General features: G+C 45.4%; 1 protein-coding gene across 1 annotated transcript in view; it reads left to right on the forward strand.

The window, feature by feature from the left end:
• LOC133357619 (transcriptional coactivator YAP1-like) overlaps positions 1 to 12,648 on the forward strand; it is a 66,136-nt gene extending 53,488 nt beyond the window's left edge. Inside the window, 2 exon segments of the mRNA XM_061575661.1 lie at positions 429 to 611; positions 2,049 to 12,648. Coding sequence (XP_061431645.1) covers positions 429 to 611; positions 2,049 to 2,236 — 371 coding nt within the window. The 3' untranslated portion in view covers positions 2,237 to 12,648.
• The last annotated feature ends 1,347 nt before the right edge of the window (positions 12,649 to 13,995 follow it).

Genomic DNA, 13,995 nt, shown 5'->3' on the forward strand with positions numbered 1-13,995 from the left:
TCATGATCATGGACGTGGTGATGATGATGATGGCGACGCTGATTATGATGATGGTGACGAAATTATTGATGACTAGCGGTGATGATGATGACTCTTGTCGCTGCTGATGATGTTGCCACTGGTGACATGTATGATAATGATTTTGATGATGATGATGATACTGCTGGTGACACAATTGTGTGACTCTTTGTGCTGCTGATAATGATGTTGATGTTAATTACGAATGATTGTGATTTTGATGATGATGACGACAATTATAATACTCCTGGTGACACTGCTTATGTTGATGATGATGATGATGATGACGATAAATTCCGCTGTTGACAAAAACGATGGTAATCATAACGACAATTCTCCCGGTGACACTGATGATGATGATGATGATCTAACTGTTAACACGGACGATGACGATGTTGCCCTATCTGTAGGTGCGGCTCCTGTCCCATGTCCTGGCAGCCACTTTGGCGCTCCCACCATGGGCCAGCCGACAGCCGGCAATCCGGCTCCGTGTGCTGTGAGCAGCCAGCAGTCCATGGCCACTCCGTGTGCCATGCCCTCTCAGCAGTCCATGTCGGGACCGTGTTCTATGTCTGCTCACCACCCATCCAGTGGTGAGACAATTAAACGATGCCATGCACGTGTGACTTTGTCTATGTCTGTACATGTAGCAGTATGGGGAGCTGTAGTGTAGCGGTAAGTGCGCTGTGCTACGAACCCGGCGACCCGGGTTCGATTCCTGCTCACGGCCAACACCCGTGACGATAATCTGAACCGGTCCTGGGCTTCCCATAGGTCGACTCAGCCTCAAATGAGTGCCTGGTGCGGTGTGTAAAACTCGCCACTGGGGAGACAAAGGAGGCTGGGCGTGATGCTGGTCACCCACCCCCTCGTGTACCGCGCTGGCCTCATAGGTGCTTGCTAGCAGCACTTGCCCCAACAGTCTGTTAAGGCTATATGGGGGATATTTGTCTTAGTAGCGTAGCGGTTAGCCCACCCCCCTCCCGCTGTGCTACAAAGCCGACGACCCGAGATCAATTGCTGTTCACAACCAATACGAGCCAGTCTTTTGAGCCTCCCCTAGGTCGACTCAGCCATAAAGGAGTACCTGGTGAGGTGTGTAAACATCAGCACTCAGGAGGCCACCCACCCCCTCGTGTGCTGTGATGGCCTTCATAGGTGCTGCTCGCTAACATCACTTGTCCCCCAACAATATATCCATACACTTCACAAAATAGCCATTCGGTGGCGACCTTCTGGAGAATTTTTATCTTAAAAAAATAGAACAGCGTCTCCTTCGGATACCTGCATCTCCACGCAAAACATCAAAGTATTTTGTTTCACTTCCACTTGGCCACGCGGCTTTCTGTTCGTACAACTTAGCGACGTCGGGTCAATGCATGCAAATTCGGGAGTGGTTTCAACATTCACTGTGTCATCGACAGAATCGGCCTCGTCTCAACCAATGTTGGTGAACTGCCAATTATTTACAGGCAAGGACCCTTTTCTGAAAAAGGAAACAGTCTTAGTTCAGTGCAAAACCTCTGTAATACACGAAAGTTTATGGAAGGCGGTCATAACTAAATAAAAAAAAACTATAACAGCTCAATCTCCTTATTTAACTCCACACACCATCCATCTTTGTCAGCGTATTGTCCGGCACGATATCCGACGTTTTGTTCCACGTTCTGCGACCTTTTTTGAACCTCAAACCTCCCAGCACGTGCAAGAAAAACGTTGGACGTTGTGCCGAACGAAACACGCATTTACCGCGCGAGCGCCGGGGGAAGTGGCGGCATCAGTGGCTGGCGATCTCCGGCCCCATCGCCTCCATTTGAATCCCAATCTGTGGGCCTACTATGAGTAGGAAGAGAAATATGCGAACCGGTCCTTGTGGGGCCTTCCGACCAACTCATCCCAAGCCCGAACGTCATGTGATGCGCGGCGTTGCGTGTGTACCGGTGTCGGGAGAGCCGAAGGGGGTCTGGCGCACGCCGACCTACGAGCCGAAGCAATCACCGGAGCTGCATCTTTGCCCTTCCGTTTCCCAGGTACCCACTCGGGCCCAGGCCTGGTCTTCCCGGACCTGCTGGAGCCCGAGTCGATGGCGATGGACAGCGATGAGCTGGTGGCGAGCCTGAGCGACTCCCTCGTGCCCGAGATCTTGGGCGACGTCGAGGCCGTCCTGGGATCGGTGGCCTCCCACGGCAACCGAGACAGCCTCATCACCTGGCTGTGACGGTGACGGTGAGGGGAGACAGCCTCATCACCTGGCTGTGACGGTGACGGTGCGAGGAGACGCAAACCGCCGAGCGACGGTGATAACAAAAACAAAAAGCTCTACCTTGTGGTTATTTTTGGGGGGGTTTGTAGCCTGCCAGAAGATAAAGATGAAGAACCCTGCTCCAAACCAACAACAACAACAACCTAAATTGGTGGGGACAACACACGTGTTTGTGTGTGTGAGCACAAGGGGTAAAAAAAAAAAATCTGGATGTTGATTCGATTCTGAGGCGTGTGCGAGCTAGATCTGAAAGTGACTGCAAACCTTTAGCAATGGAATTGAAATGTCGTTTTTTCTTTGTCAACCACCGTTAACGGATATGCATGAATTGCTTTTGACGGGGACTTCATAAGCCACCCTCTATAAACGAAACAAATAACAGAGGGACAACCAGCCGGGATGTTTTTATTCGTCCTCTACGTGTTCAGGCAGCAAGTAAACATTAATCGATTCTTACGCTCACGAAGCATGCATAAAATAATGCTCTTAGGTGCACATTATTCCAATTTTATACAAATTATATGGCAAACGTTGCCTGTTACTGAATCGCCCGGAGTTCGTTTAGTCTCATGACTAAACGGAAGATAAGCATGCGTTGGGCCTGGATGATGCTCGGATGAGTGACCACCACGCATCAACCATGTGTTGTGAGCAGGTGGCACTGCAGCAAAACTATATCGTTGTGGTGTACTTCTATGCCACCCTGTCTATGCTCCCAGCCCTCTGGCCAGCACGAAGTAAGGTCAAATAACTCCCACGACCTCCACGGCATGGGGAGACCATGCACACGGTCGCACGGCATTTGCTAATGCCACCTTTAGGCTGATGCAGAGGTCGCAAACGGGTTTTGATCTCTTACCCGTACCCGGCCGCACCAGGGTCGAAAACGGGTACCCGTACCCTACCCGATACCCGGCTACCCGTACCCGGCCGGGTATCGGGTAGGGTACGAGTACGGGTACTCGATTGCGACCTCTGGGATGAAGCCATGTTGCAGGCGCGGGTGGGTTGATTCTAAGAACTTGAATTGTGAGAAGAGACAAGACGTTGGGAAATGAGTGACAAACGGTTACTCACCAGTGACTCACGGCCTACCCGCACCCATACCCGGCCGCACCAGGGTCGCAAACGGGTACCCGTACCCGGCCGGGTACGGGTAGCCAGGTATTGGGTAGGGTACGGGTATCGGATACCCGGTTGCGACCTCTGGGCTGATAGGGCGAACAAGAGTTTTGTGAAGAGAGCGAGGGCAGAGCGAAGGTGAAGCGGTACGAACGAGGAAGTGTAAAGGATGCGACAAGAACAGCAGCGAATGATTATCGTAAGCTCGTAAGCAACAGCAACCCAACCCTCCCCCCCCCCCCAACATACGACGACCGTAAATTTCGATTTAAAGCTTTCGTGACTGCAGGGATTCATCTTCTTGGTTCTTTCGGTATTTTATTACTTCCCTTCTACGTGACTTTACCGAAAGAGCCAAGAAGATACGACGACCGTGTTGGTGAAATCTCGGAGGACGGTGAAGTTCAAGGGTTACATGCCGACAACATAAAATGTAATGGAGATCGTGGCCGTTGCGGTTGTATAATTGTTGCCAGAGGAGTGTCAAACTATCGTTGTAAGTGCATTATACATGGCGATCCGTTTGTAGATACTCTACCAATATAATAGGAAGACTTTACTGAAAAAACAGCATTCTATTCGAAGGTCTCTCTGTGCATTCCACCAATAACATCGCAGATAATAATAATAGATAATAAGGAAACATTTTAACACTCTGCTTAAGACACTATGTCCAACATTGTCACAGTGATTTGCTTACGAACCTATGTCAGTGGAGCTATGTGAGTGGGGCTATGTCACGGGGACTATGTCAGGCGAACGTGTGGGCTAACCCAATTGTTCATCCTCGACCAATCCGACACACAGACGTCGCTTGTAACCAATCACGTCTGGCACGAGACCAGGTTGAATAGACATCAGTGGGGTCTCTATGAATGGATCACCCTGTGATTATAATTGCAGTAAGCCTGTCCAACAGCCATACTCCGGCTTTCTCACTGACCTTACGACCTGTTGTGCTTGACACTTACGTGTGGTGATAGGGAAAGCTTACAGGCAGGGTATAAGAGCTAGCGCTATACATACGCGCACGTGTGTGTGTGTGTAAGCTGTCAGCGGTTATTAGCGCTGCGCTACGAACCCGGCAACGCGAGTTCGATGCCTGCTCATGGCCAACACTGGTGATGATGATCTGAACCGTTCCTGGGCCTCTCCTAGATCGACTCAAATGAGTGCCTGGTGCGGTGTGTAGTAAACATCGCCACTAGGGAGACAAATGCGGCCAGGCGTGGTGCTGGCCACCCACCCCCTCGTGTGCTGTGCCGGCCTTCATAGGTGCTCGCTAAATGCTCTCGCCCCAAAAGTCTGTGAAGGCTATACGAGGGAGTGTTGTGTGTTGTGTAAGCCGGCGCTGGATTTGAATGAGGCTACAGGTGTTTGGCTTTCTCAGAATCCTGCATTTTAAATCCATGAGCAATCCATATTCGTTAACATTGATCATATGTGTAATCCTCAGAGAAGTACAAAGCAAGGCAGCAGAGTAGCAATACAGACCTGTATATGTTTTACTTGAATTAGATGCCTTAGAACTGCTGTGCTTTATTACCGTAATTTATATCATCGTTATCTTCATTATATCCATCGTGACAGTCAACATCATTCTCATCCCTTGGATGACAATTCAATACATCGCTAACGGCAGTGCATAAGTGGCAATGATTACCACGGAAAGTATCGGTGAATCCAAAGACTACGTTTCTTGCGGGTTCTGCTTTGCGATGGTTGGTCAATTCCCTTTGTTAGAGTCCTACTACGGCGTTCGTGGTTGTGTCGTATCGCTCTCTCGGGTTTGCACTGTGCGCGTTTTGTCCGGCACAATATCCGACGCCTCTCTGGCACGTGCTGGGAGCTTTTAAGAAGGTCCCAGAACGTGGGGCAAAACGTCGGACAACACGCTGTACAAGATGGATGGTGTGTGCGTTAAATAGGGAGATTGAGACGTTATACGCCTTTTTGAATAACTGCTTTTCATTGCATTTTTAAACACATTTTCTCAAACTATATTTGACGAATATTTTCGCGGTGCATTCACGGCGCGGCAACATTAACGCACGCACACTCTTTTGTTGTTTGTAATATCATCCGCCTTATTTTTTAAACCTTCCATTACATTGACACGTAAATGCAGAACCGTGGACGGAGGCTGTGCCGTTAGTAAAGCCACGGAAACCCTTCTGCCATATCACATCTGGACAGAATATCAAAGCGCCTGCTGAGCCGCAGCGGCGCAACATCGCCACGATTTGGTGTCGGCGGACCATTTTTCATTGTCCGTGGCGTGCGCCGTCCTCTCCGGAGGACATTGGCGATGTGAACACGGGAAAGTCGCACGACCGCCCAAGGATCACCGATCAGAAAGCGAGCGTGGCGTAATTTGCGGGTTGATCCGCCGTGTCGATTCATCGCCGATCGAGCCACGGATCGAGTAATGACATGACACTAGCATCCCCACCCACCCATCCCCCTTCATTTGATTGACTAACATCTCAGTTCACTTTTTGTTGTTACCACAGCGCCACATTTTTTTCTGTACGACATAAGGGAACCCGCATTGGCTGCGTCGTTGAAGGCCGCACATACGACCGCGGTTAAGGCGCACTCGGCCTCAACGGCAAAGGCGAAGCCCTGCATTTGCTTGCTCTCGCCACCGCTGGGGAAAAGGATCTCCACTAGACCATCCCACCCCCTCCCCCGCGCCTTTAGAGGGCATTTGGCCTACTCTTCCACGTTGGCTAGACTTCTTTAAAGAGTTGGGAGTACCCACCATAAACGGTCGGCCTGCACGGTTACAAAGTGCACAATTCATTGCATGCCTGCTTGACGTATCGTAGGTTTTATATATATTAGATGGAAAAGACGAGTATCTGTAAAATAATGATTTCTTCCATGAGCCTATTTATTGGCTTTTTGGATCAATATTATCCCAGAAGCATTTGTTCAAGCGGGCAAAGTCAACAAGTAGCTGCTTAGAATCATCGATGAAGAGAGCCCACAGGCTGAGGGAGCGAATCCTCATTGTATGTTGTTGAAATGATATAAATGTCATGATGGTTGCACATTATGGTGTTGAATATTTTTGGGATTCACTCATGAATATGTACACGTAACAAAAGCATCCTTTGCGTTAAATTAATATAAAAAAGTGCAAAATACAGGTATACATTTTAAAAGATCAAACTGACAACACTTTAAAATGTATTTTCTTTATTCGTCGGATTATTATTTAAACCAATTTATTGTTTTCACGCATTTTTAATCCACGAACACAAAAAACTAAAAACGTCGGTCGAGTGTAAAGGATAATACGATACTTTTATTGAGTGGAATAGATTTCTATTTTATGTTATATATAAACATAATTAGTATACTGTACCCACACACGTGTTTACACTCTCACACACATAAACACATACGTACGTACACACAGGCGTAGAAAATATTAGATGTTTTGTTATTTTTATCCTTGTTGACTGGTTGGTCAGAGAAGACGCAGAGGTGCTGGGAATAACTAAGAACATACGGAGTAACCTGTGCCAAATGAACATTAATTTCACGACTGTTACATTGATGATCAAAAGTCAAAGCAGCCTCGTTAGGCACACGAGCCCGAGTTGGTTTTCATCTCTGTTGGCAGCCTTCGCTGAAATTCCACATTTCTATGGTGGGTGCCAAGTCATTCGTGAGAACAATCACTGCCGACTTCCCACAAAAGTGGCACTCAAATTTAATTGACTCCAGAGGAATGATGGTTATGGGCTGAGAATTGAACTCGAACAACCACAGGGCCACCTGCCCAGCTGTTATCGGAAAATTGCTCTTAAAATGCAATTGTCTCTACGTTTGTATAAATTTGTAGCAACAAAAAAAACATGGTGCTAGGCATTGATAGCTTGAAATCTAGTTCCTGTCAATCAGAGATGCTAACAAAAAAAGTCGCTGTCACCATCTTTACTCTCTGTTAGGGTTGCCACCTCTGAGGTACGGACACTTGGGATGTATCGTGGGAATATGACTATCTCGCGATGTATCGTATGTAGTTTGTATGTTGAACTTCTTTAGTACCGTACGTAGCCAGCCGTGCTCACTAGATGTGCGTGGGGAAGGACAACAAACTAAACACAAAAAACGGTTCTAAAGAAATTAGTTTTCAATATCGTTTTAAAAGTGTCATAGCTCCAGTGGCTTCCTTATATGGGAAAGAAGATCGTTCCAGACGGCCGCAGTAGCGCACGCTACCGGAACAGGGCAGAACTGCATGTAAATGCGTTGTCTTGAGTGTTAAATTGTTTCGTAATGGACATAAACCCGGACTTTTAAAGTCCCAGGAAGAGGGACAGATTTCCCAAGACAGCATCTGCATCAGCAGGAGCATGATCCTGGGATGAACCCAGAACAGGTGGCGACCCTCTTCGCTAACGGGGAGATTTGGTCTCAGGAGTTTTGGGAATTATATATATTACCACTTACGTGATAATCAGAGTTTCATCATGAGCTGATATGGATTTTTTTTGTATCGATGCCAAATTTGTTGCATATTCTTTTTTACTGACCGTGGTTTGATAACGATTTAATACAAAGCATTGTGAGACGAGTTGTAATGCATCGTTTAAATGAATGAAAAGCAAACAGCTGATATAGCATTCTGTGTACCCTATTTTCCTATAATGCTTTAACAAAAATGTGTTGGTATGATTTGCAGTTGTATGAGCATATGAACCAAGAATATGTGAGCATCTGGTGCCCAGAAATTGTTTTATTTACATGCAGAACACTTAGAAATTTGTGTATTCAAAAGTATTCTGATCAAAGCTTTGCTGATGGATTTGTCGTGGTAAGTCAGTTTTGTTTTGAGTTGTACTTAAAAAAAGCTTTGCTTTGAAAGAAAGTATTACTACCGAGATCTGCATGATTTCACATTACTCGTGGGGTGATCATTGTTCGAACATATTCTGTTCATTGATGGGAAAATTAGAGAACATGTATGACAGCTTGAGTTTCCAACTCAGCTTGATGTGTTGTTATATTAAAAAAATATATCCATTTAAAAAAAAAGTTTTTAATGAAAGTAATTTATTTTTTACAAAACTTCCGTTCACAAGCCAGTTTTAATGCCTCATGTCCTGTGTGCGATGAACTGGGCGAACACCACAACGCAAAACGAAGTGATGTTTGGTCAAAATAAGTGCCTAAACGGTTCATAAATATGCAAGGCACGTCTTCAGATGCATGCGAGCTCGTTGAAATCGATCATGAATGTCACGTGTGTACGGTAAAGGTGCAGCCCTGCAATTTCCCGCTCACACCACTGCTGACGGAAGGGCCTCCAATAGAGGGAGCTCTAGAGAAGCGCTCTTCAAAGGGTACTTTGGTTTGCTCTTCCACACTGGCGAGACGTTTAGGAACAGGCAGGAGTAGCCACATTTTGCTCCCCCGATCGACTAACGTGAACTCAGTTATAACGCTGTGCGGATAGAGGCGGTGGAAGGGGATTTAAAAAACATGTTTTAACTGCCGCTCCTGGAGCTCTGGATTGTAAATCCAGTTTGCTCACCGTCACACCGTGGGACGCATCCTTGGCGTAATGGTTCGGCGCGTGTTGCCCAGGAAATGTTGCTGTGCCTTTCTTTTTGTAACCCTCCCACAAACCCAAAGTAGAAATATATCTTCGTAGTAACTAGTCCGTTTGTACAAGGTGGATCTGACCTTTAAGATTGAGGCTTTTTGTTTTTATATACAAAAAAAGGCATGAAGATCACGTTCATGGAGATGCATGCTTCGAGTTACATTTAGAGACATTAAATTGGAATACGTGGGATTCGAAAGCATGCGCAGATATGTGTATGCACGTCTAGCTTCTTTCGCACCGTACATAACCAAAACGGTGCTAATTAGCCAACCGTGCAAATAACATCATCCAAACTGTTGCGAAAGCAAGCGGTCTCGAGCAGAACGCATCGCTAGAAGGGATTGATATCCAATGGCAAGATGTCACGAGTGGCAGCAAAGAAATTGAATGTATGTGAGAGGACAGTCCCCGAGGAGATGGAGCTATTAAGTCAGCCCGTACGCAGGTGCCAGGTGAATTAGCGCATAGCAGGTTGAGGAGATATGGTGGGGGCCTTTGGGAAGCGTGGTTTGATGGTGGTCGTTGATAATGTACGTTATGCGATCTTTTCGTTTTGAAACTGTCTTCCATTAAAGCAGTCGAGAACGTCTCAGGACAGCGCCTGTCTTTAGCGAGGGAGATCTGTGGGGGAAAAAAAAAACAGTGATGAACATAACTTTCACTTGAACTTCTTTCGCACCGTACGTAGCCAACAGCGCTAATCGGAGGTGCATACTCACGGGGTGAGCTAAGGGCACAAAGGCTAGAAACATCGAGAAGTAGGATGTGTGTTTCTTACTCTCTCAAAGTCAAAAGTTTGTTTTTGCTGAACTGAGTAATCTCTCATTTGGTGACCTTGAGCCTGGGTGGAAATTCCACATTAATCATAGGATGACCACTGCCAACTACCTTCAAAGTGGTACTGATTTTATAGCCCCCCAACTCCAATTAATCTGTAATCTCCAATACAAGCGGAGTGCTGCAAGCTCACAGCGCCACCGTAGACATGCAGTCACGGAGAGAAGGACTCACGTTTCGATTTAAAGCTTTCGTGACTGCAGGGATTCATCTTCTTGGCTCTTTCGGTAAAGTCACGTAGAACGAAAATAATAAAATAATACAAATAAAACATAATGAAATAATTCTCACGACGTTTCGGCCAAAACGCAAGCAGCCGTCCTCAGGTGAAGAACAGGTCTGTCGAGAAGGCAGAGTCTGAATGAAACGTCATGAGAATGATTTTATTATGTTTTATTTTTATTATTTTATTATTCTCCTTCTACGTGACTTTACCGAAAGAACCAAGAAGATAAAGAAGGACTCACGTGTTTTGTGGATTATGATAAAAATAAAACCCAGATGAAAATCTGAAAATGTGTTTTACTTGAAGGACATGCACAGACATGCTGCAGAAATTCCGAATGATCGAGGCATCGTCCCACGATAGAGGCATTTAAGTTTCTGTCGATACATCTCGCAATCAGGTTTTCAAAATTTGTTCCAACAAATGATCTCGCCTCTTTCATGATCTCCATAGTTTTGGCGCTTTCCCGTTCATTTTTTTCACACTCTGAAGGGCTGTGCTGACTCCGATCAATTCTGACATCTAGAACTTCCTTAGAGCATTTTTTTTAATTCCTGGGACACATGACATTTGCTGCGGTCGAAATACAAATATCTCTCATGCTGCAGGGATACTTTTTTTCCAAAGAGCTCCCATTTATAAATTGCCAATTGTCAACCTCTGCGATGACTTCACGCTCCTATTGCTTGCTATTTTTCCGTCAATCACGTTTGTGTTGGTTTATCTGATTTCTTTTCTCGTTCTTTTGTTTGGCTACTCAATCATCAATGTCTTCCCTCTTCCTAAACTTGCACAGTGTCAGATTGTGTGTCCTGGATTTGCATGTTAACCTCTCACTTTAAACGCACTATCCCATCATTATGGTAGTCACGCATTATTTAAAATGGTAACATCCATTTCATACGTCTGTTCCTGGAGACCTTTGGATATGAAGGTATTCATTATTTCCGTGCCCTTGCTGGCTGCAAACTTATCATCAACACATCACTCATTTCAGACTCGGTCGCCTCTAATCACAAGCGCGTGTGTGGCATTGTTCACCAAGATCATTGGGAATGATTTGCAGAAGCAAGCAGAGGTGCATGCCCGGAATTGCAGAGGCAGATTAAGGAGCACGTGGATCAGAGGACATAGGCAAGTGAGAGACATCGTGTTGACTGTTAACAGAAGCGGGCTTGGACAGGACGTGTCGTCGTTAGACGGGATGACGCGCCCGAAAACACGTCCGCCGCGGAGACGGAATGATGAAATTAGCCGATAAGCAGGAAGCCGGGATGGATTGTTGCGTCCCGTCAGGAATGGCGATGGCTTGGGGAGCAGCTGATGGTTCACGGCTGATGACAAATACCGCAGAGCTTTTCGTTATTAATTCAAAACCCGAAAAAATTGGATACTAAATTTAAAAATGTACAGAAAATAAATTGTTAAGAAAGTATGTGTATGACACTAAGGGCACATCACAATCGCACAAAAATTCCACGAGGAATTGAATATATAAATGAAAAGATGGGGATTAAAACTTTAATGATGAGATATTTGCAACTGAGACCGCATTTCAGACTTTTCTGCAAATGTACTCGTTATCAAATGAGACAATTTTAATCACACTTGGGAAATTAATAGTAATACAAATGAAAAAGCGTGCGGCACTGACGATATATATTCGTGTTCTATTTTGACTGCCCTACATGTGTTAAAAGTATCAAGGCAGATCGACCCTGGGCTCCAATGTTAATTTACAACAACAAAAAAACAACAAAAATGTTAGCGGAAATTAGAACCGCACACGCCGCTCGAAAATCTAAACGACTTCCACAATTACTATCGTAATTGAACCCGGTTCTGATTAGGCAGGTGCTGTGAAATGGCAAAGAAATGTGATGTATTGGGGGTTGGTTGATTGCTTGAGGATGCGACTGCTGCAGTGGCTGTTATGAATAATCCGAGCTTCCATGCATTGTATCTTAACAATGATTGTTACAAACGAATTCCAGTTGGACTCATCCATTGTGTTTACTCGTGCATATTTAAACTCATTGCTGTTACGGTCAACATTTGAGGTTTCAAAAGAAAAGAAAAATATATTTTGACTTATTTGTGGCCTTTTTTCTTTTATATTTTGGTAAATAAAAATACGTGTTTTATCACTCAATTATGGTATGCTCGTTGCTAGAATACTAACAACAACAAAAAAACATGCCTCATTTTTTACACTTTGAAGAAATTATTTTTTAAAAAGTAGATTGTTTTTGTTGTTTATTTTACAACTACCGTTGTGCCTAAACGTTTTATTGATGTAACATGCAGGGCTTAAGCTGTTTGTGGTTTTTTTTAGGCAGTCCAACTGAAACCGTGTTCATGGAATTTCGCATATCAATGCACTGTGATGTCATTTGTTCTTCAGTTATTTGCGTTTAAAACACTTCTTCTTTGTAAATCCTTGATTTAAAAACTGCAATTGCAGTTGCCTCATGTTGTTGTGTGTTCAGCTGCATAAAAAAAGCAAATAAACCGAATTGTTATTACACCAAAAGTGATTAAATTACGTGACTTTTATTCGATACTTGTGTGAATTATTGTTTCTGTACATTGGCAGTTTCTGCTTTATTAAAGGGAACTGATCGGTTACTCATTGGCAGGCCACTTAACCCTTTCCCATTCCGATGACGTAGGCATCGCAATAGAATCAGTACCGAGGCTCCCACAAGGCAATGCGGGAGGGCATGTGGCACAGTTTGGCACCAGCTGTCCTCGAGTGCGGTCGTGTCGTTACAGTTTTCTGCGGTGAGTACAATCTATATATATAAAATCGTTCATGTCTGTCTGTCTGTGTGTGTGTGTGTGGACTTTGGCCCATACGCACTTTCATTGGACGGCGGTTGCCCCTGGCAACGGCTAGCCACGCCTTCGCCGCTTTCATTGGACCTGGCAACGGCTAGCCACGCCTTCGCCAAGGGCTGCAGTTTCATTGGACGGCGGTTGCCCCTGCCAACGGCTAGCCACGCCTTCGCCACTTTCATAAGCTCCGTATTTAATTAAATAATAGCCATTACACAGTATTGTTGGAGCGCTAGGGGGGGGGGGGGAAGGAACGCCACCCGTACCCTGCCTCTTCCAAGCCGACAATTTTAGGCGAGGCCGCAGGCTTTGCACGCTACTAGGCCTCGACACCCACCACGCCACTCTGAGGTAAATTCATCAAAGTTTTTCCTACTCTTCACTACACCCCCACCACAATGTGTGCTATTAATATTACTTTTAAACCCAACGCGCCAACAATCGATTACTTTAATGTTCACTGTACAAATACTCATTAAGCTGGGTGAGCGTACTGCCAGTCTATCATGTACACTGTAGCCTGCTTATTAAGCTCGGTGAGCGTACTGCCACTCTATCATGTACACTCTAGCCTGCTTATGAAGCTGAGTGCGTGTACTGGCAGTCTATAATGTGGACTCTTGCCTGGTTATTATAATCGATTCTTTATATGTTCTTTGTACAAACAGTCATTAAGCTGCTTGAGCGACCCCAGTTCGATTCCAACTCACGCCCACCACCGCTGACGATTATTTGAAACGGACCTGGCCCTCCCCTAGGTCCACTCAGCCTCAAAAGCGTAACTGCTGTCGTGTGTGAACATCGTCACTGGGGAGACAAAGGCGGCGGGGCATCGTGGATCCAAGTCCCGGGCGAAGCCGGGTCATGTGTATGTGTGTTTGTGTTTATGTGTATGTCTGTGTGTCTCTATGTATGTGTGTATGTATGTGTATGTATGTGTTTGTGTGTATGTGTGTGTGTATGTATGTGGGTTTTTTTATGTCTTTATGTGTATGTCTGCGTGTCTCTATGTATGTGTGTATGTACGTGTGTGCATGTGTTTGTGTGTATGTATGTGTGTGTCTA

This window comes from Lethenteron reissneri, chromosome 58 (assembly GCF_015708825.2).
Source record: "Lethenteron reissneri isolate LAM-NWPU_2019-01 chromosome 58, ASM1570882v1, whole genome shotgun sequence".
NCBI classification, from domain to species: Eukaryota; Metazoa; Chordata; class Hyperoartia; order Petromyzontiformes; family Petromyzontidae; genus Lethenteron; species Lethenteron reissneri.